The 23321-nt window shown below is 36.7% G+C and overlaps 2 protein-coding genes and 1 long non-coding RNA gene across 9 annotated transcripts in view; 2 read left to right on the top strand and 1 right to left on the bottom strand.

Annotated features, from left to right (window-relative positions):
* TRIM13 (tripartite motif containing 13) overlaps positions 1 to 6999 on the top strand; it is a 50196-nt gene extending 43197 nt beyond the window's left edge. For 6 of the 7 annotated variants that reach the window (XM_059996142.1, XM_059996139.1, XM_059996140.1 and 3 more), the window contains one exon: positions 5212 to 6998. In XM_059996142.1, coding sequence (XP_059852125.1) covers positions 5220 to 6443 — 1224 coding nt within the window. In that variant the 5' untranslated portion in view covers positions 5212 to 5219 and the 3' untranslated portion in view covers positions 6444 to 6998. Of the gene's footprint in view, positions 1 to 332; positions 3382 to 5211 lie in introns of those variants that run through there. The other variant, XM_059996143.1, reaches the window with a different exon arrangement.
* A 98-nt stretch (positions 7000 to 7097) lies between these two features.
* Positions 7098 to 14067, top strand: KCNRG (potassium channel regulator). Its single transcript, XM_059996147.1, has 2 exons — positions 7098 to 8711; positions 12320 to 14067. Exons 1-2 carry the CDS (start codon positions 8131 to 8133, stop codon positions 12558 to 12560), a joined length of 822 nt encoding a protein of 273 aa, XP_059852130.1. The 5' UTR covers positions 7098 to 8130; the 3' UTR covers positions 12561 to 14067.
* A 5036-nt stretch (positions 14068 to 19103) lies between these two features.
* The window catches only part of LOC132413880 (uncharacterized), an 85175-nt gene continuing 80957 nt past the window's right edge, over positions 19104 to 23321 (bottom strand). The window contains exons 7-8 of the long non-coding RNA XR_009516845.1: positions 20567 to 22699; positions 19104 to 19558 (exon numbers count right to left, since the gene is read on the bottom strand). This is a non-coding gene — a long non-coding RNA (uncharacterized lncRNA). The remainder of the gene's footprint in view (positions 19559 to 20566; positions 22700 to 23321) is intronic.

The raw sequence follows: 23321 nt of genomic DNA, 5'->3' as shown, positions 1-23321 counted from the left end.
TTCCCTGGTGGCGCAGTGGTTGAGGGTCCACCTGCCGATGCAGGGGACACGGGTTCGTGCCCCGGTCCGGGAAGATCCCACATGCTGCGGAGCAACTGGGCCCATGAGCCATGATCGCTGAGCCTGCGCGTCTGGAGCCTGTGCTGCGCAACGGGAGAGGCCACAACAGTGAGAGGCCCGCGTACCGCAAAAAAAAAAAAAAAAAAAAAAAAAAAATTACAATAGATATCCTTACATCCTCTACCTAGATTCAGTAGTTGTTAATAGATTCTTAGTAAGTTTCAAGAAATGATTATTAGTGGATCTCATACTAAAATATCAGTATACTACTTGAAAATACAGTATACAACTTGAAAATAAGATTAACTAGTGGGATGAGGGGAAGTGGTTTTTTTTTAAAGGTGAGCTCTTTTATTCCAAGCTTTGTTCCAAGATAAGGTTGATTGGTGGCTGTCTGTTTAGTAGAGCTCACGTAATTTAGTTTTGTCTATGAAGTGAGTTTCAGAATTTGCTATCTAGTTACTTGTTAGGTATTTAGATACTGCTTTGAAATTCCTGAATTCAAAGATGCCTCAAAGCAGGATGGAAATTTGATTTAAATCTCTCAGATATAAGGTATAATATATTGGCTTTTCTTTTTCTTCTGTAATGGGATTTGGGAAAGAAATCATGGGTATTATTTTGAACTTTATATTGCTATCAACTAATGAAGTTCAAAGATTTAATAGGAAAGTTTCTTTTAATTAAAAGGTTTTATTTATTTTTTAAATAAATTTATTTACTTTTGGCTGCGTTGGGTCTTCATTGTTGCACCCAGGCTTTCTCTAGTTGCGGCGGGCAGGGGCTACCCTTTGTTGCGGTGCGCGGGCTTCTCGTTGCGGTGGCTTCTTATTGCAGAGCATGGGCTCTAGGTGCGTGGGCAGTAGTTGTGGCGCACGGGCTTAGTTGCTCCGCGGCATGTGGGATCTTCCCGGACCAGGGCTCAAACCCGTGTCTTCTGCATTGGCAGGTGGATTACTTAACCACTGCACCACCAGGGGAGCCCAAAAGGTTTTATTAAAATTACCTTTTAAGAGTGAATAAAATGAGCACCTGTTCAATTGTAATCATTTTGGGTTGATCATATAAAAACAAAAGGGCTTCCAGGAGGGAGAAGTCATATATATTAGCTTTTACTTCTATTTTATGACTCCTTTATAAGTGTTGGCTTTTCCATTTTTAATATTCTGGTTGTTGTGTTACTGTTTTCATTTGCAGAGACTGTTGTTGCTATATACCTACTCAAGGTTGTATTGATCAAACAGTTTTCATAGTCTTCCTTAAGTGTGGATATCTTGAATGTTTGCTTAAAAATAAATCTGTGGTGGTGTTATACAACTGTGCCTTTGTCAAAACTCATAGAACGGCGTACTGAAAGGAGTGAGTTTTATTCTACATAAATTAAAAAGTATATTTTAAAGTATAAATATGGTAGGAAAATGAAGTGGAAAACCAGAGAGGCGGTAGATAACTAGGTATATATTTGGCTACTTTCTTTGTTGGTATAAAACTTGGGAAATTGTTGGGAATTCCCTGGTGGTGCAGTAGTTAGGACTCCATGCTTTCACTGCTGAGGGCATGGGTTCAATCCTTGGTTGGGGAACTAACATCCCAGAAGTCGCATGGCGTGGCCTAAATAAGTAAATACATAAATAAGTAAATAAATAGATAAATCTTGGGAAATTTTTAATTCAAAAGAAGAAATGAATCTTGGAAAACTTATTTGCCTTTATATACTTAACTTGACATTGGTTAAGTTGAAATTTTATCACTGGTGAACAGTAATTTTGTTCACATAAAATTTCTTGATATCTATATTTGTCCCCCAGAAGGGGGGGATATGTACTTTGGTTTCATCAAAGGAGTAAGCTCAATTGATTTATTTAGATTTTTATGTGTTAGCCACACTTTAGAAAAGGATCTATAAGTTCCTTTACTGTGAAAAGCATACCCTTCACTTAGTGAGACTAAAAACCTTATTATGTATTTTCCTTTAAAACTTTTAAGGCAACAAACTTGCCATGGTTTCTTGGGTTGTTAGGCTATATGTCTCAGTTTTCTCTAAAAGTCAGCTGTGGAAGTGGTCACATAGTTTTGTGATTAAAGTTTTGAGTATAAAGCTAAGAAAAGAAAATAGTGTTTAGTTTTAATGTGGATTAAAATGAGAATCTTTAAATTATAAACCAAAATTTGTAAGTTATATCACGAAAAGTGGAACAATAGGATCTGCCATGATTTTGATGCAATTTTTTTAAAAAAGGGACTTTCCAAATACCAACTTTTTTCCTCTGGTTCATTTTAAGAGCTGTAAATTGATTGTGGCTTTGGGATGACTGTTTATTATTTCTAAATTTTCCTGTTTGTGACATTTTCCTTTTGATCATACTTGATTGCCTTAAAATTCTTCTTGGTCCCTCAGTTTTCTCCAAAGTTTCTCTTTGTCTTGGGTGCCTTTTTTCTCCTTCTCATGACAAAACTTGGTATCCTTTGTTTTTCCTTTTATTTATTTAATGTGCTTGGATAGGATTCTCTGGAAGTGTTAACCTTGCAAGGATGAGTAAATTAGGTTTACTTTATTGAATGCTGCTGCCACTACTTTCCTGTTCCTACAGTTTACTCCAAAATCTAGCCTTAGCATAGAATTCTTAGGTGAAAGATGACAGAGATCAATGGAGGTGATAAAGTGTAGAACCCCAGGACTAGTGATGGAAGATCATCAAAAGTTTTCCTTCTTTGCTCTAAAGAGTCAGAATGTTTTATAGCTGCTTGATAACTTCTTAGAGAGCACACTAACCTCAGTCTCTGTAGCCGTTCTCTTCTCAGTGCTTTTCAAAGGTTGTATGATTTGCCATGTCACAAAAGATTTTTCAGAAAAATAAGCTTCGTCAGCATTTTTGCCGTGTAACACTAAATTTGACAGAATACTCTTTGCTTTAATTCTACATATATATGTATTATATATTTGTTATACATATATCTCTCACAACCTAATAGAAAACCATAAACTAATTAGTCTTGCAAGTTCAGCTTATCTTTTAAATACTATTTATCTTCTAGATTGTAGCTCCAATTGTGATTCTTAAAATTACTGTTAAAATTTATTCACTTCCTGGGACTTGCCTGGTGGTACAGTGGTTAAGACTCCATGCTCCCAATGCAGGGGGCCCAGGTTCTTATCCCTGGTCAGGGAAATAGGCCCCACATGCATGCTGCAACTAAGGAGCCCACATGCCGCAACTAAGCTGGCAAGCTGCAACTAAGGAGCCCACAAGACGCAACTAAGGAGCCCACGAGCCACAACTAAGGAGCCCACCTGCCGCAACTAAGACCTGGCACAACCAAGTAAATAAATAAATAAATAAATATTTTTTAAAAAAGAGTATTATATAATAAAAATTATTTACTTTTGGTTATAAGATGGCATAGAGATTAGTAGACCCTATTTTGTTACTTTGGTGGTAATGTTATATGTGTGTGTGTATATATCCCTCAGTAAACTGAATGAGGACATATTTAGCACTATTTTTGGTTCTAAAACTTCAGGGATAAAAGTTTTAAAGTGTACATTTTGAAAGAATAAACTTGAATTGAGAATTGGTATTCTCTATGGTATCCTCTAGGTCAGAGATCTCAAATATTTTGGTTGCAGGACCCCTTTACACTTAAAAACTAAGGCTCCCAAGAGCTTTTATTTACATGTGTATTATATATAGATATTTAACTGTATTAGAATGTATGATTTATAACATGCATTGGTGATTTGAACCAATTAGTTCACTGTGTAATATAGATCTCCAAATAGTGACATATTTCATTATACACGATCTCTCCTCTAAAAAAGCCAAAGCCCACATGTTAATATCACCACTTGTTTCATTACAAGCTCTTAAGTGGCAAATATGTTTTCCAAAATCCAATTTTCACTCAAAAATTCAACTTTTTATCATTGGCGAGAAATACTGTCATTTGTTTCCCTTGAAGTGATGGGTTCATTTTGTTCATTTTCAAAAAAAATCTGTCAGATACCTAAGTCTGCACAGCCATAGTTCGTCATTTGTTGTTTCAAGTAAAAATGGTGTTTCACGAAAAAAGCGGCTGATTTAGCTTGTAGCTCAATCACCTAATTGCTTTTCCTCCAGACAGTATCTGCTGGTATGCAGTAGAAATGCTTTGTGGTTACTTCATATTTTGTCACACAAAATATTAAAAAGACATGTCCACAAGGATCAAGATTTAGTAAAATGAGTAATTTTTACTGCTTCATCTAGAACATTCTAAAATGAAACTGGCTGCCCTCACCCCTGCCCCCACCGTGGGTACGTGGTGGTGAAGAATACAATAACCAGGAATCCAGTTTGGTGCTACCTATTGCCTTGTTTGATTCCTGCTAAGGCTCCAGCAGTGTCTACTCACCATTGCTCCTTTTACAGTGCACTGTCAACATTGTGCCAGAAGTGAATAACATCTCAGTATTACTATGAAAATAGTATTGTCCTCACAGATGCCCTGGAAGAGTCTTAGGGACGCCCAGGTTTGTCCCCACTGGCTTTGATTACTGTTCCAGTGGTTTGAAAAAATATTCACTTAATTCTCAAGGGAAGAATGAATTGCAGCTGTCTCATTTTATGTTTTTACCTCTGATTTTAATAATTGTAATCTTGCCTTTGAAATAGAAAAATATGCCAGTTTTTAATAAAAGTCTACATGACTGTGCATGCTTGGATTTATATTTCTGTGCTGCTTTCTTTAAATAGCATACCATTTTATAATTGTGGGCCCAGACTAAAGAGCTCATTCTCTTCAGACACTGAGTGGCTTTGTTTCTGACAGCTAGTAGTCAGCTCTGTTTTAAAACAAGCAGTTGGGTCCTGCTGGCTCAACTTGCAGTTGTCCTAGTCCTAACCCTGTCTCAGCCAAAGACTGTTGTTGGAAAGCCCACACAAAGGCCTTGTGTACAGGGAGCCCTACTAATAAGGAGCGTGTTCTAGTCCCAGCAGATTAAATCTGCTTTGGTGTGCATTCCCTTCACAAATTTCTCACTTATTTTCTTTGTTTGGTTATTTCAGTGAAAAATCATTTTTAATGGCTGTGAAGATAGTTTCTTCTAACTAGTCCGTAGTCCAAATGAAGGGGTTACTGGAGTAAAATAAAATGTTTCTTTCTCTCTGGTAGGAGATGTGATGGAGCTGCTTGAAGAAGATCTCACGTGCCCAATTTGCTGCAGTCTGTTTGACGATCCTCGAGTTTTGCCTTGCTCGCATAACTTTTGCAAAAAATGCTTAGAAGGGATCTTAGAGGGGAATGTGCGGAATTCATTGTGGAGATCATCTCCATTCAAGTGCCCCACATGCCGCAAGGAAACTTCAGCCACCGGGGTCAGTAGCCTGCAGGTTAATTACTCCCTGAAGGGTATTGTGGAAAAGTATAACAAGATCAAGATCTCTCCCAAAATGCCAGTGTGCAAAGGACACTTGGGGCAGCCTCTCAACATTTTCTGCCTGACTGATATGCAGCTGATTTGTGGGATCTGTGCTACTCGTGGTGACCACACCAAGCATGTCTTCTGTTCTATCGAAGATGCCTATGCTCAGGAAAGGGATGCCTTTGAGTCCCTCTTCCAGAGCTTTGAGACCTGGCGTCGGGGAGATGCTCTTTCTCGCTTGGATACCTTGGAAACTAGCAAAAGGAAATCTCTACAGTTGCTGACTAAAGATTCAGATAAAGTGAAGGAGTTTTTTGAGAAGTTACAACACACATTAGATCAAAAGAAGAATGAAATCCTTTCTGACTTTGAGACCATGAAACTTGCAGTTATGCAGGCCTATGACCCAGAGATCAACAAACTCAACACCATCTTGCAGGAACAACGAATGGCCTTTAACATTGCTGAGGCTTTCAAAGATGTGTCAGAACCCATCATATTTCTGCAACAGATGCAGGAGTTCAGGGAGAAAATAAAAGTCATCAAGGAAACTCCTTTGCCTCCCTCTAATTTGCCCTCAAGCCCTTTAATGAAGAACTTTGATACCAGTCAGTGGGAAGACATAAAACTAGTAGATGTGGATAAACTTTCTTTGCCTCAAGACACTGGCACATTCATTAGCAAGATTCCTTGGAACTTTTATCTGTTATTTGTGGTAATCATTCTGCTGGGCTTTCTCATTTTCTTCAGTCCTACCATATTCCTAGAATGGTCTTTATTTGATGAAATCACAACTTGGAAAGACAATCTTTCAAACTTTAGTTCCTACCTGACTAAATCAGCTGATTTTGTAGAACAATCAGTTTTCTACTGGGAACAGTTGGCAGATGGGTTTTTCATTTTCAGTGAAAGATTAAAGAATTTCACTTTGGTGGTGCTGAACAATGTGGCAGAATTTGTGTGCAAATATAAACTGTTATAAAATCTGTTTGAAGTACATAGTTCTGTGTCTTTTGTTAGAAATTTGTCAGAATACAGAGTGGTAGTTCAGATTTGGTCAAGATTCCAGTCAGATATTTTCCTCCACAAGTATTCCTTTCAAAAACAATGTCCTACACATGTTGTTGAAATTAGGTAGTATAAAGATAAAAGTGAAATTTAATAGTGTAGTCCTGAGCCCTCCTTCCTTTTTAAAGTGCTTTTGAAATAAGCATCCTACCCCTAATACTGGTTGTGTTTATGCTATGAAAAAAGGGGATGTGAGAGAGTACATGATTTAATATTGATGAGGTAGTGTAATAATGATTGTTCTTAAGCATGTAATAAAGACTACTCTTGTAAAGCAACTTTTTTTTTGAGAGTGAACATTCTTTAAAAAGGAATAAGATATGGATTGAATTTCCAACTTTTTCTGCAGAGGGTTGATTTCTTTTTTTGGTACAATGTAAGTCTCATGTAAACAAAAACTGGCATTACCTTATGCGAAGTTTACGTTTTAAGGAGGGTGGAGATTTATTTCAGCTTGCCTTTTATCTGCTTAGGTTTTGTAAATTTATCACCAGAGGAGTTTGGAGGTAAACTACAAAACTTAGGTGACTGTGCAAGCAAAGGCATGGGTAAAAACAAACAAACACATTGCAAGAGCAGGAAATGGAAAAGCCGCCTTTTTACTGGCAGCTAAGTGTTGTTCCAAAGTACCATGGCAACTGTACAACCAATCAATTCACTTGTTTAAAGAATTTTTTAAGAGTAGTAAGACTAATTTAACGATAGATGAAACAATCTATCAGCTATTATAAAGTACAAAATGATCAGCTAAACACTAAGGCTGTCCTGTCTGCTCACATGAGATAAAGATGCCCTGTCTCCCACAGAACAAAAATAATTTTTTCACCTTGTTTAGAATTCAGATGAAAACAAGAAGTGACTTTATCTTCGAACTGCTTTCAGTCAACCTTACTTCTGTCATGGGACAAGACATTCCTTGACAGTCCAGAGGGTCTTTACCCCAGTCCATTAATTTGGTTGAGAGGAGGTAATACAAGCAGGGACAGGAAAAGAAGGTGGCAACTAAATTTCAAGTACAGAAGAATCATTCTAGTTATGAGAAGAGTAGTCAAAATAAGCTGCTAGTTGAGGTAATGACTGCCTTATCCCCAACTGACAATCCAAGATTAGCCACTAAATTTCTAAAGGGATATAAAAAATTAAGACAATGTTTATAAATATTACCTCTGCCATGAGGACTCATAGTAGATAAGAGGTTTGGAGAGGGGGAATGCTTTTCTGCTCCCAGTATATTTTATAGATTTACAAGAGGTTTTTATGAAGGTTCTTTTTTTTTTTTTAATGAGATATAGTAAAGGGATCTATTTGACATATGTCCTCAGACATATTGGCAGTTTTCCTTAAACTATGGAGTTCCTCATCTGTTATTTTTTCATTCTGTATACTGTACGTTCCCAGGCAACTCTCAAATTTGTAAACACAGCTATGGACACACTATTTGCTTTAACAGTAGTTACCTGGAAATCGAGGTCTCTGTTTTTGTTACATTCCACTCCCCTACATTTCTTAATCATATGTAACGTTTGTGGTCACAGGTTGATTTTCAAGTTCCTAAGTCTGTGCCTGATGGTGTGTAGCCTCTAGTGTGAAGCAAGAGGAAAATGAGTAGTCAGGAACTGGTCACTTTGAACGTGGGAGGGAAGATATTCACCACAAGGTCTTCAACCTTAAAGCAGTTTCCTGCCTCTCGGTTGACACGTATGTTAGATGGCAGAGACCAAGAATTCAAGATGGTTGGTGGCCAGATTTTTGTGGACAGAGATGGTGTTTTATTTAGTTTCGTCTTAGATTTTTTGAGAACTCACCAGCTTTTATTACCCACTGACTTTTCAGACTATCTCAGGCTTCAGAGGGAGGCTGTATTCTATGAACTTGATCCTCTGGTGGATCTCTTAAACCAAGAACACCTGCTACAGCCAAGACCTGCTCTTGTGGAGGTACATTTCCTAAGCCGAAACACTCAAGCTTTTTTTAGGGTGTTTGGCTCTTGCAGCAAAACAATCGAGATGTTAACTGGGAGAATTACAGTGTTTATAGAGCAACCTTCAGCACCGACCTGGAGTAGTAACTCCTTCCCTCCTCAGATGACCTTACTTCCACTGCCTCCACAAAGACCTTCTTACCATGACCTGGTTTTCCAGTGCGGCTCTGACAGCACGACTGATAACCAAACTGGAGTCAGGTATTTTGTATTTTGAAGCCTCTATTCTACACCGGTTCCTGATGTATCCCCTCAAAATTGAAATTTTCTCATTTCAGTTTTGGAAAAAAATGATTACTCAAAATGATTTTTTGGTGGGAGTAACCAGCAGAGTTGGGTGGAATGACCAGATAATTATTGTCCAAACTGGGATACTTTTCAGAGTGAAAGAAGTTGTTATTATGTGGGACAATAAGAATAAATCAAAGTTGTCCAGGGAAAACTGGGACTATGGTCATTCAAGTTGTAGGAGGAAACAATTTTATAGATTATGTTCCATTACTATGGAATGAGAAGCCTTTTTCTCCCCAAGGGTTTCTTTTCGTTGCTGGTATATAGTAAAGGCTCAACAGTTTGTCATGATTTCATTACACTATGTACAGTTGTTCTTTCAGTCCTTCTGATTTGGCTACTGATTTTTCTCCATTCCACTTTATTTTTAAACACCATTAAGGCAGATATATCTCATGGCAAATCTGGTCTCCTCTTACATTGTTGGCACTCTTTACACAACTCAAAATACTGGGATAGGCTGTCAGTATATTAAGGATAGTTGCTTCTGAGTCAGTCACTTTCTCCCCCTGTTATTCTTGGCTGGACCCTAAGACGGATTTCCACTCTACTGTCACGGACACTTTTTTCGCCGCTTAGAACTGTCTTAATGCTGTCCCACTGTTATTTTACTGTGAAAGCTGGCTTTAATTTTCAGGAGGGGAAAAAAAATGTCTACATATGTTCTTTACTGACAGTATTTAAATAAGATACACGTTTTTGGGGTCAAGGTAGACAGACATATTTGGGGATATTTTCTTAACTTTTGCAGTAACCATAAGAAATGACCAATGTTTACCCCTCCCACAACATACCCCTTGGTCCTGCATACCAGCTGAAGAACCCAGTAGGACAGTAGGACAATTCTTAAGTTTTTACGCTTTATAATTTCCTGCCTTTCCAAAGAGGCATGAAATGTCATTTTGGGGAAAGAGATCCAGCTAACAGGCTGATTGAGAAGAAAACCTAAGACCCTATCTTCACCTCAAAATGTTTTAAGATACCTCTGGGCACAGTTGGTGGGGTACTAACATAAATAGAAGGGAAATTACCAGTTGTTGTTTTTTTTTAATTTGTGTGATTAAGATCTTTGGGGATCCCTTTCTAAAAAGTTAAAAAACTAAGAAAAAATGGTGTCATTGATTTCAAGAAGAAACATGCAAGCTAAAAAGGTATCATGGAAATACTAAATGATTTTTAAAAGCTATGCATTTGGAGAAAATGACTATAATATTGAAAAACATTAGAAACTCAAGTTGGGATATTCTTTGTGTGTACACAGTGACAGTAGTTTTCCCTTTGCTGTTAAGTGTTTGTGTTTTACAAATAGTACAAAAAATTTTTTCATCTTAATGAGAGAATGACATTATATTTAAATTCCAAAACCAGAAGCTATTTTTTAAACTGACTTTTTCTTGCATCCCCAAAGAGTATTCTTTTCAGTTGTTTGAAGTTTAGAATTTTTTTCAGCCTATAAGTGGCCATGATTTTCTTCTATAGTTCCAATTTCAAAGTAGAGGTAGAAACCCAAATAAGGTGACATTATTGGGAGTTCAGGTGATCGGATGAAAGCTCTTGGTCTTAAGAGGCCCACCTTAGGTATATAATTATTTAGCTAGCAATCATTTTTATTTCTTGCTCGCTCCTTGTGGTCTGAATCTGTCCATTCAGATGTTTTTCTTGATGGTGGAAAGTGGAGGAGTGAGCCTGAATGGCTGCTCAGAGCCTGATGTATCATCCAGCTGTTCAGTATGTTCTACTAATATGATTTATCACTCTGAGGTCTTGGTAACCTAGCAAGTTGCTCAGTTATTCTCTCTCAAGTTCACAGTACTAGAAATACTTGGCATGCATCTTGCAGAGGGCCATACCACATTATCAAGTCAAGTTATGGTCACAGGATTCTAGAGTCTCTTTGGTAGCCATCTTCTATCTGACCGTTCCTGTATAAACTAGCTCAAATGGAAAAGTGTACTTGCCTTATAAGTTTTTAAAATAAGTTTTGATTTTCCAGTTCCCATTAGTTTCTTTTATCTTTTTCTTATGCCTTGAAATCTTCCATTTTTCATTTTGGCCTCTTAGGGAATCAAGTATTTAGGCCAAGTGATTTCTTGCAAGTACATTCCACTTTGTTATCACCTACTATATACTATTTGCATCTTAATTTTGTGAGACATTCTGTAACATTTTTTCTCTTTGACAAAAGTTTCTAGGCTATAAAATCAAGATCTGGGGTTTGGGGGTAGATGAAATGATTTACTAATGTTAAAAATTTGCTGTATTAAACATAAATGTGCTTTTGATATGTACTTTTATAATTTTTACATTTTATTATTGAATTTTTTTCTTTGCCTAGAATGGGTTTCTAAATGTGAGCTACAATAACCACTCTATCAATCATAATTAAAAGGAGGCTAGGGATGACCCCAAGGCTCTTTTTATCCCATAAAACCACAGACAGTTTAGGTAGCTGCCTGGAACTAAAGCCTTTTTTTTTTTCACATCTCATAAACAAATGGTGGCAGGACACAAAGGATATAAAAATATCCTGATGGGGCTTCCCTGGTGGCGCAGTGGTCGAGAGTCTGCCTGCCGATGCAGGGACACGGGTTCGTGCCCCCATCCGGGAGGATCCCACATGCCACGAAGCGGCTGGGCCCGTGAGCCATGGCCGCTGAGCCTGTGCATATGGAGCCTGTGCTCCGCAGTGGGAGAGGCCACAGCAGTGAGAGGCCCGCGTACCAAAAAAAACAAAAAAAACAAAAAAACCTCCTGATGGTAGATAAAGAAGGGGCAATATAGCTATATCTTTATGGACATGTTATGTTGACATTATTAAAGCAACATATAGTCAATCTGAAAAGTTCAGGTATATTTTTCTTGAATAATGTGTATCTATTGAGTTTTCCAGAAAGTTTTGTCATTTTGACTCCAGAAGCCTTTTGACACCATGTCTTGCTCTTCAACAATGGACAGTTATTGAGAAAAATTGACAATAAAGTCTTCTTGACATTTAACATCTGCAAAATTTCACCTGCAAAATGCATTTGATAGGAGAAAGTCACAAAAGAAAATTTGTAATGTCAGTGCTGGTAATGGGTAAAATTAGATCTAGGGGGAAACTGTAAATGTATCAGATGTTCATTAAAAAGATTGAATCAATTAATTAAATCGATTAGAACAATATTTAGTAAGTTGAAAACAAAATTTGGAAATAGTTAAATTACATTATATGAAAATTAAGCTAATTTAATTGTTTGATCAAATTGTTTGCTCCAGACAATAATTTCTCAATGAAAATTCATCAATGTTAGCTATATTCCTAAATGTGGAATTAAAATGACTTTGGAGATCACAGCAAAGTCTCTGTTTTCAGTAGCCTGAAGGTACTGGCTTGGATTTATAAATGAAGTCTTTAAAAATATCTGATCAGAAAATGGTTTGATACCTTTATTTGAGGTTATAAATCAAATATTTCTGTTTAGTTTTGCTGGTTATTAAAGGGATGTTTTATAATTGAACATTTTTGTGTGTCCTAGGTATGTTTCTATAAAACCTGATAACCGAAAACTGGCCAACGGAACTAATGTCCTCGGCTTACTGATTGACACTTTATTAATGGAAGGCTTCCATCTGGTCAGCACCAGAACAGTATCCTCTGAAGACAAAACTGAATGCTATAGCTTTGAAAGGATAAAAAAGCCTGAAGCTCTTGCCATGAACAAAACACTGAAACCAGAGACTACCCTCATGCCAGAGCAATCTCAGAAAAAGAAATGAGGTTCTCTGTTCTCTTTTAGAGTAAAAAGAAATTGCCATTTTCTGGTTTGGAAATTCCATATTTAGGGCATATATGTTAGTCAGATATGTACTCACCCTAACTTTCTGGCCTTCTACCATGCCATCTTTGGGCAACCACAGCTTAACAGTGCTTAAGACACACTAACTATGTGCTGCTCTCTAAACAACACCGTGCACTTGGTGCTTTGGTGCACATTCCTTCTACCTTCAATGCCTCTTTCCCTTTCTCTTCTTCATGAACACTTACAAAGCGTTCAAGAATGGACTATGGAATCAGACTGCTTGATTTCTAATCCCAACTAAGTCACTTACTAGCTATGTGGCTAGGGCAAGTCATTTAACCTCTCTCTGCCTCAACTTTTTCATCTATCAAATGAGGATAATAAATATATCTCCCTTATAGGATATATGAGGATTAAAGGAGATAATGTAAAGCATTCAACACACTGCCTGGCGCATGGTAGGCACTCAGTAACTATCAGTGATGATAATGATGAAGAAGATGGGTAACCCACTTTCAACTGTACCTCTTCTGTAAGGCCTTGTTTTCCTCCTTTCCTAGGCATAGTAATCAGCCCTTTCCTCTATCTAGACTTACATGCCATCATAAAAACAAATTTTTCTCACTTGAATGTGAGCTCGATCCACTCAACAGTTTAACTCTACTATGTGTAAAGCACTGTGCTGAACACTTGTTGAGAAATACCTTTGTTACCAATTAGCACCTACTCTGGTAAAAAGCTTTTTGCATATAACTTCTACTAACATTTAAAATACACATATTACTTTTTAAAAAATATTTATTTATTTGGCTGCATCGGGTCTTAGTTGCAGCATGCGGTATCTTTTAGTTGCGGCATGAAGAATCTTTTAGTTGTGGCATGCAAACTCTTAGTTGCGGCATGTGGGATCTAGCTCCCTGACCAGGGATCGAACCTGCATTGGGAGTGCAGAGTCTTAGCCACTGGACCACCAGGGAAGTCCCCTACACATATTACTTTGACTTAGTGAGTCCTCTTGTAGGAATTTCTCTTATATACACGTCTTTAAAATATTAGGATAAATATCTAGAAAGGGAATCATTAGATCAACGAGTACAAAGTACTCTGCACATAGTAGGGTTAAAAAACATTGAGTGGAAGCAGTTGAGCAGCATTTTAAAAAGTACCATTCATTCATTCAAAAACATGCGTTAAACGTTTGTTGAATACTATACTAAGTTTTCAGAATTAAAACATTTACTCATGACAAAAATCCTTATTCTCAAGGAACTCACATTCAAGTGAGACAGTGTATCATCATAACAGCGAAAAATTGGAAGTAAACTCAAAGTTCATCAACAGGTAATGGGTATAAAGTATGGTTCATACAGTGAAATACCGTGCAGCCTTTAAAAAGAATGAGACAGCAGTTTATAAACTAAGAAGGAAGGATTGTCAAATATATATAAGTTGAAAAAAAGCAAGGAGTAAGACAATGTATAAAGTGGAAAAATATATTTCCACTTTATATGCAGTATCTAGTTTCCATTTGCGGAAAGATATATAATACTCATATATCTATATTCATGGAATTTTCAGCAAAGATATGTGTCACCTGTAGAGAGGAAACTGGGTGAGTGGGGTTTGGGTGTGGGAGGAAGATTTACTTTTCATCAGACCAGGGAGGTCTTTTTTAAAAAAGAAAGAAAAAACCATACCTGAAAGATTGTGTGTGTGTGTGCCAGGGTTGGAGGCATGTTATGGCATAGTATGGCCTATTATCTCATACTGACATAAATTTTACTCTTCCATCCTTTCTGTGAAACCCCTACACTTAGTAAAGAAATTACACTCCAGAAATTTCTAGTAATTACTTATAGATTTGTGTACTAAGTTGCAGGGAAGAAAGATTTAAAAAAAAAATTTCTTAATAGTACGTCAAAAGATTATGTATAATGGAAAAGTGCAAAATACTTCAAGATTAGTAACGTTAAGGTTAGCAACGGAAAATAATGACCCAAATAAGAAAAAAGCCTTATGAATGAGTGTTTTGTTTTTGGTGGCACACATCCTCTCTTTACTGCAGAAAAAACCAACTTAGTTGTTTTAGCCTGTCATCTTAGTTTTGGGGATGATGTGTCTGGCCTGGTTCCCTTGCTAGCATCATATTCGAGGGCACAATATTTCTAGTTTGCTAAGTTTTGGGCACGCGTGTGATTTAACTAGCTGGGTGTAGTTGGCATGGTTATATATGTTACACTGTTTAATTCCGTATACGGCTTTGCTGATAAGATGATTCAAAACTGATAACTGGTTAAAAGAATAGTGAAGCAAAAAATACTGTAACTACAGGTTGGCAAGGAATAAGATAGGAAATGTTTAAACTGCTATTATGTGTTCTTAGTCATTCACACTTGCCGGAAATTAGCTTGAGATGAGAAATAAAATGTTCTTTTTAATGTGCTAATAGAAACATTACCCTATGGAAACATGTAGTATATATACGTTTAATTAATTCAGTCAGAAAATATTTATTGACATCTACTGTGTGCCAAATACTATTCTAGACACTGGGGAGCAAGGAGCTGCAAGGAACAAAATAAGGTCGTCCCTTCTAGAGCTCACTACAACTACAGTTCATAACACTGACAATGGGTTTAAATTAAAATAACTTAAGCCTTTAATTAAACAGTTCCTCAAAAGTCATGGGTTCACAATCCAGAGGTTTTCAGAAGGAGATAGATAACCAAAATTTAAAAATGTATATTATTCATTAGGAAAAGTGTACTTTCAGAGTGGATTGAGTTTCTTATTTTAGTAAATATTTTACAGATGATATTATCTGGAGACACATCTGTCAAGATTATCTAAGTAATAAGCCTCTTGTCTTCACTCCAACATAGAGTGGGGCACTGTAACTGGTATGTCAAGACGTGCAAAAGAGAGTCTTGTTTTAGAAAGGGAGGCAGGCATATGGCTGGAAGAAAACAGGCTTATGTTAGATGCACCACAGGCAAATTTAAACTCTTGCCTGCTTTAGGAAAAAAAAAAAAGACTTTAACATCTTCATATGAGCATCACTTAACTTCTTGACTGAATTGATTATAAGAAAATCATAAGAAATTATAAGAAAATAATGGCAGAAGCTTGTCTTGGCCAACCAAACTGAAAACTTTGGTCTATCAAATCATATACTCCTATCAATCCATCTCAGATATACAGGTATGAGTCATCACAAAGCATGGTTTGTCAGTCTTAACAATACCAGTGATAGTTGGGTCTCCCCTATTCTCCCACTTATGTTTGTTTCAGCCTCTTTCCATCACCTACAGTTTCATTTCTGATAAGGCACTAAAGATTTTAGCTTATTCTTGAACCTCAACAATGTAACCTTATAAATTGTTGGAAGTTCTCCCTACAAAGATTTTCTGAAAAGATGCTCTGGTGTTGAATTTTACTCTCGAATTTAATATACAAGTCATAATTACAAAGAATCTACAAGTCATAATTACAAAGAATCCTTAGGTTATGTTAAAGTCGAAATTAATTCGGGCTGCTTTCAAAATATATCTGAATTCAGAAGCCTGAAGTAATATAAAATGGTCAAGGGAAAGCAGCTTGAGAAATATATGATTTAGGGAATTGTAAGCTGTTTCTATTTGTCTTGTATTCTGTTTACATCTGACAAATGTCAGCTTAGTTTTATAAGTCTTTGTATTGGTTCTCTATCATAAATAACAGAAATGGTCACATTAACAGAGACCTTGCTGGAATAACAAAAGACTTGCTAAGACTTCGAACTATCCCGTATTCTACTTTTATTTTTCCTCTGTGCTGGGGAAGTTGACTCTTTAATAGCACACTTAGCAATGTAAAAGCCACTAAGAGGAAATTTTTAAAAAGAAATTTGGGAAATTTTATTACCTTCCTGGAGCCAGTGAACCCGTGGAAAACACCAGTGTGACATCAAACTTATTGTTTTAAACAAAAGTTCAAGGAGTATAGAGATGAGATGAAAATATATTACTAAAAATACTTAGATTTCTGGAAAATCAACAACATCATAAAACCCATAATTACTCACCAGCTTGGTCCCAGAACAGCTTTGTCATGAATTGTTAGGCCTTCTATTGGATCTATCTGAGATGAAAAGTTATGTGCAAATTTTACCAAAAGACTCATCATCTCAATATTTCTGAGCTCAGAAAATGCCTTAATATATATCTAAGCTATGAGGTCGATCCAACTCCCAAAATATTTTAATAGATAAAAAGCTAACACCTTACATGGTGATGGGGAAATGAGTATTAAGCATGGCACAGAATAAATAAGCAACAAAATACAGCAAAATAAATAGGAATTTGCTCCTAAAACTGAAATGTGCCTAAGACTTAGTTAATCATACAGAGCTTTCTGCACCTTCAGATTTCACACCAACACCTCAAATCCATAAATCATTGTTTTAAAGTGGTTTTTTATCAGTTGAGTAAAACACATCAACTACCAGGTGTTTCTATTTCATGTTACTTTTCTCATTTCACAATCTGGTAAGAATTTGAATGTCTTTGAGTTCCCAAGTTGGAAGCCAAACAGGAGAGGTTTATCTTACCCTTCTTGTAATAAGAGACCCCAAGAAAGTCTGGCTGCAATGTCTGAGGTTCCATGAGTTCTTTTAAAATGAGGACTGGGACTGTGCTTTATATTGGTCTTTATATTCCCCCGCAGGGCTGGACATCTAAGAGTCTTAACTGAACTGAACTGAAAAATTTGGAACACTATAGCCTCAGTAAACAGGCACTTGGAAAAACAAGAATTATAGTAGATTCAAAGATAGATGAGTATACTTTACATAAAGAGTCTGAAAGAGTTGATTCAAGTTAAAGACTACAGAAAAAAACCCATGGTATTTTCTACTAGAAGTTTATGTGGGTAATCACACAAAAAATGAGATGAAAGTCTAGATGTATATAGAAATACTAAGTAATTGAATGTTATGCAAAACTGGACTTTCCTGGTGGGGCAGTGGTTAAGAATCCGCCTGCCAATGCAGGGGACACAGTTTCGAGCCCTGGTTCAGGAAGATCCCACATGCTGCGGAGCAACTAAGCACGTGCGGTACAACTACTGAGCCTGCGCTCTAGAGCTTGCAAGCCTCAACTACTGAGCCTGTGTGCCACAACTACTGGAGCCCACGCACCTAGAGCCCGTGCTCCACAAGAGAAGCCACCACGAGAAGCCCGCGCACCACAACGAAGAGCAGCCCCCGCTCACTGCAACTAGAAAGCCCGCGTGCAGCAACGAAGACCCGACGCTGCCAAAAATAAATAAATTTTTTTTAAAAAGTTATGCAAAATTATACATTTAATCAGAGTAAAACAGCTCAGCCAAAACTGGAATATACCATAATTTGCTAGTAAAAATGCAATGCTACGAGTGCTTAGTAATTAAATAAATATTACAGGAATACAAATTCCGAATGAATGTTACATGACTATAATCAATATTAAATCTTGACTTACCTCCATAATTTAGGAGTCATGAAAAGATAGTCGAAGTCATCAGACCAGGCACATGAGTCAGTTGCAACTAGGATGGAAATACAGAAACAAATGTTCCCAGTTCTGGATAACCTGCCTTGAAGACATAGGTTCACTGAATTCGGATTAATCAAATAGTTCAAGGATTTAGGTAAAATGGTAAAAGACTCTGGTATATTCAGAAAACATGTTACTGAGTTTTTTAAAGGCATTTTGGAGGCATAGATTAACATTTTAGGTTTCCTTACATATCATTAAAGTAGAACATATTAGAAATTTAAAACGTAGAGTAATGTGGTACTTCTGTCCCATGATGGGCATGTAATTACTAGGTAAACAGATCAAGATACTTTGACTTTCTAAATAGGAATCCTATAAAACAAGGTTTAGCTCCTAGAAAATCAAAATACTTGCTTTCAATTAATTAAAAAAATTTTTTTTTTGTTTTGATTTGGTCACTTTTTAAACTTCTGGCTACAATTTAAGCAGTACTGAATTCCTATTTGATTTTTTTTGGCTAACACTTTTCTTCAGAAGCAAACCCAATTTAGGGTGAAAAGGAGAAAATATTTTAGACCTCTTAGACAGAAGCTTCATTTCCTCTTAACTGTGTTTCTCCATCAAAAACAAGTATTCAAATAAGGAATCTCAATTATCTAAACCTATTTTTGGCCATCTTCCGGAATTTCTTGTTATATCTCTTTTGAAATGCCACAGTTGCACTCTTGGAAAACTTGTCTTCCTGGTTTTCAAATTTCTGTTTATTATTATAACTCTTCAGCCAGAATGCCAGGTCTTTGTGCTGTACTGTGTCTTGAAACTGGAGACCAGCACATTTCCCACAGTTCAATTACTTGCTTTTCCATTTGAGAAATTAAAGCCATGTCAATTTTACAGTTTTAACTGACTGAATTATTTGGACTTTAAGTTCTCAATTTCATTCCCTCAATGTAATACTGGGAAAGATATTTGTTTAATGAATAGAAGCAAAGGCAAGGTTCAAGAATAATTAGGGGTTTCCCTGGTGGCACGGTGGTTAAAAATCTGCCTGCTAATGCAGGGGACATGGGTTCGAGCCCTGGTCTGGGAAGATCCCACATGCTGTGGAGCAACTAAGCCCGTGCGCCATAGCTACTGAGCCTGTGCTCTAGAGACCACAAGCCACAACTACTGAGCCCATGCGCCACATCTACCGAAGCCCGTGTGCCCTAGAGCCCGTACTCCACAATAAGCGAAGCTACTGCACTGAGAAGCCCATGCACCTGCAACGGAGAGTAGCCCCCGCTCACCACAACTAGAGAAAGCCAGCACGCAGCAATTAAGACCCAACGCAGCCAAAAATAAATAAAATAAATAAATTTATAAAAAAAAAGAATAATTAACACATTTTAGTCACTGACCTTCATAACTGATACCAGTGTAGGGTTTTCCTATAGGCACAAGCTTGAGATATGACACTCTAAGAAAAAAAGGAGAGTTTTAATTCCATTTTGGAAATGTTTATTTAAGACTACATACCTAATCAAATAATTTTTTAATGTAAATGTATGTGTTTATGTACTTCTTTTTAAAAGAAAGGGATATACTGTCTTTAATAAATAACTTCAGTTAGCTTGTCTACCCTTATCAGTTTTGAGTGGATAACTGATGAATTTACCTCTCCAGCCAGACTTTTACATAGGATTCCAGTTCTGTATATTCAGCGACTTTTAATCCAAGCATTTCAAAAGGAATGCCTGGATATCATCTTAAATTCAATATTACAAAAATGGGACTCAAAATCTTTCCTTCTCAAACTATCTTCTCTTAACTCTCTCCTTTCAGTGATACTATCATTGTCTTCCAGTAAAGAAAATGTGTAATTTTTGACACCCCCCCTTTTATCCAACTCATCATGATGTTCTACAATTTTTCTTTTGAAATATCTTAAATTTATTCTCTTATCTCCATTCTTATTGCCACCATTCTGTTCAAGTTTTCTTCACTCCTAGATCACCACAGTAGTCACATGCCCAGTTTCTTTGCCAACAGACTTTCTTAGAATCCTTCTATATATAGTATAGCCACATTTAATTTCCAAAAATTCCATTATTTTGTAAGTTTTCATTATTTTGTTTCAAGAGGCCATAATTACCTCCCTATTCCTTGCTATATCAAGACTAAAAGTCCTCTAATTGGTTATCTAGGCAAAGGCCCAATAACTTAGTTCTAACCTGGTTATCTAAATTCATGTAACCTTTGTCTCAGGTCTTAAGGCAAAGGTCCCAAGTTACTTTTGGGGGAATACTGCATTCTATTTTGGCTGCATTCTATTTCTCACCCACAAACCAGAAAAGTCCACTACTTGACAATTCAGTGCATCTTATTTACAAGCATACAGGCCACAAATTACAAAATGAAGACATTTTTTTATTGAGTCAGCAGAGACAACTGTCTAATCCCCCTGCAATTCCCTAAAGTTACTTACAGTTTTGAACTGAGGAGACCATCTCATGTGGCATTTATCGCCCTTTACTAGAGTGAGCTGTTGTCTGGCACTTTGCTCTGTACGGACAATGAGTTTTCTGCTTCCAGTCTCAGTCCTTTCTCCACATGGTCTAGGTACCCGTGATATAGTCAGTTCTCACATTTTTTTTTTTTTTTTTTTTTGGTGGGGGCAGTGGTGATGTCAAAATAAGTGCCTAGAAAACAGGTCATAAGGCAAATAAGTGTAGAGGGGAAACTGCTTCACCGTGGGAACCATTATTTAATTGCTGGTTGAATTCCTGACTTCTAGCTAAATGTTAAGTATAACAAATATGTCAACCTCCCTCAAAGCCAAACCCAACCCAACAGCAACATTAGACTTTTCAAAAAAAAGTAATTTATATTTATATAGGTTCTGGAAATCAGACATAAATGTCCTATAGATTTTATATAAAAGCTCTTAAGGATACATAAAAATAAATCCTTATCACATTATAAATATGACTTAAATGTCCTAGCAGAAAACAAATGCTACATATTTGATCCACAATTTTCTCTGCCTTCTGAGATTTCTGAAAGCTTTTTCGTGTGACTTGGGTACTGTCTTACAAAATTGTCCAAGAAAGTTTATAAGAAAACCCATTTCACTCAATAAGGTAGCTCTAGTAAGCGGAGGGATTCAGAAGCATACAATTAACTTTAGAGAGTCACTTTAAAGAACTGCAGCAGATGTTCAATACATTTATTTTTGTGATTATGGTAATGATGCTTCTTGAAAAAAATTTTTTTGAAAAGTATTTTTTAATGTAAGGACTTTTCATTCTACTACCATCTCCCATCTCCTCAGAGAGACAACAAATAAAAGCCAATAGGGAACAGTTAAATTATACTTTGTTGGAAAGCTTTAGATGATCAATCAGATCATTTATAACCCTCAAAATTTCATAGGCTTTCCAGCTATTCATACCCCCACCCACAGGTTTCTGGCTTTGATTTTTTAAAAAAAACTTTAAGGTAGCTAAGACTTGAATGTTAATAGGTAGCATAGAATGAGAGGAGCCCTGACCCCTGGTAAGTGAAACAGTAAAAGGTGGAGAACTTCTAAATTACCAGGCAAGAGCTTGGGCATTTCTATGTTTATCTAGCTGGTATTCAGCCTTTCCAAAACATTAATTTATCACCAAATCACTACTGATTTTCAGCAACCAACTGCCATTTATCAAGCACCCACTATGTTAGACTTGCAGAGTATACAATACAAAATAAAATAGCCTCTGCCCATAAAGCAGGATGTATTAATTCTTCTAGGTCAGGTATAGGAGCACAAAAGAGAGAAATGGTATTTCTGGGTGAGGAAGGAAAGTGAACTGGGAAAATTTCTTGCAGGGGCTAGATAGCCTAAGAATATTTAGACAGCTGAAGATGAGGGAAAGGACATAACTTGAGCTAAGGTTTGTATGCAAATTAGAGGTTTGGAAAAGGAGTACAGTGTTTTTATTTGGCTTAACAACAGTACTGTGGTACTTGTGATCATTCCCATAGTGATAAGGTCAATCTCACCTGGGCAAAAAATATCCCTGATAGTAGACTTTTGGCTATGCAACCCCTGCCTCTCAAGATTTCTCACTTGATTTGCTCAGTTAAAGGCTATAGACCCCCAATATTTCAGGTAAACTCGTCTAATTTAAGCCTAGATTCCTTCCAACATTTCTTACAAATCGTGATTTTTTTCTTCAAATATCACACCTTGATTTTCGAAGGGCTGCAGGCAATCTGAATATACTCTCATTTTCTTCAATTAGAAATTAGGGCATTTTATGCAAAGGAAGGAAAACAATCTCAAGCATGGTTACACTCACCTCCCTACCTACTCCCCAATACCAATCTGTTTTCAACCCAGTAATTCTACTTTACTCCTTCCTACTTGATCATCCTTTGGTTCATGTTTTCTGCACTTGTAAGTCTCCAATTCCTTCATTTCACTGAATCAGTCCTATCTATTCTTTAAGCCCAGCTCATTTTCAACCTCCTCTAAGAAGTCTTCTCTGTTGTCCAAATCCACATTTTCTTTGAGCTTCTATCGCCACTTCAGATCAGCAAGACAGATTACACTCCACTCTTCTCTAGTTGTTTCCTGTAAGTTAGTATAATATTACCATTTAGGCCAGAAGTTCTTTGCCAACAGTGACCATCTTTTTTAGACTATAGTGAAGTACTGGGCATAGAATATGTCTTTAATAATAAAAGATTATCTCACTTGAAAAATGCCAACAGAAAACTTTCAAGGCATTTTAAGTATTATTATTATAACTATTCTTGATGAGATGAAATTATAATCACTCTCATTTACAGAATATGACACCTCAAATTATCACCTCAGATTTTTCACACTATTCAAAAATAGATTTGCATATGATAAAACTGTCCTACTCTACTTAGGTAGAGTATATAACACACATTTATGTACATAACCATGATCAAAACCAGTAGCCATTCTTGGGATTCCCTGATGGTCCAGTGGTTGTGACTCTGTGTTTCCATGGCAGGTGGCACGGGTTTGATCCCTGGTCGGGGAAATAAGATCCCCCATGCCACAGAGCCAAAAACGAAACAAAACAAAACAAAACACCAGTGGCCATTCTTGATAATTTAGTCCCTTCTGATACAATTTCTGGCAGTAAGAGAAACTTACAAGTACATGGCCTTGCTTACAACCAACAGATTATAACTGTAAGGTTTGTAATTTGAATCCTTTA

Source organism: Delphinus delphis, chromosome 18 (genome assembly GCF_949987515.2).
Source record: "Delphinus delphis chromosome 18, mDelDel1.2, whole genome shotgun sequence".
In the NCBI taxonomy this organism is placed as follows: domain Eukaryota; kingdom Metazoa; phylum Chordata; class Mammalia; order Artiodactyla; family Delphinidae; genus Delphinus; species Delphinus delphis.
The sequence above is the reverse complement of the archived record's forward strand: the minus strand, read 5'-3'. Positions and strand labels throughout refer to the sequence as shown.

Coding starts and splice junctions, on each gene's coding strand:
- KCNRG (XM_059996147.1), top strand. CDS start 8,131: ATGAGTAGTCAGGAACTGGTCACTTTGAACGTGGGAGGGAAGATATTC. Junction 8,712..12,319: donor GATAACCAAACTGGAGTCAG/GTATTTTGTATT, acceptor TGTGTGTCCTAG/GTATGTTTCTATAAAACCTG.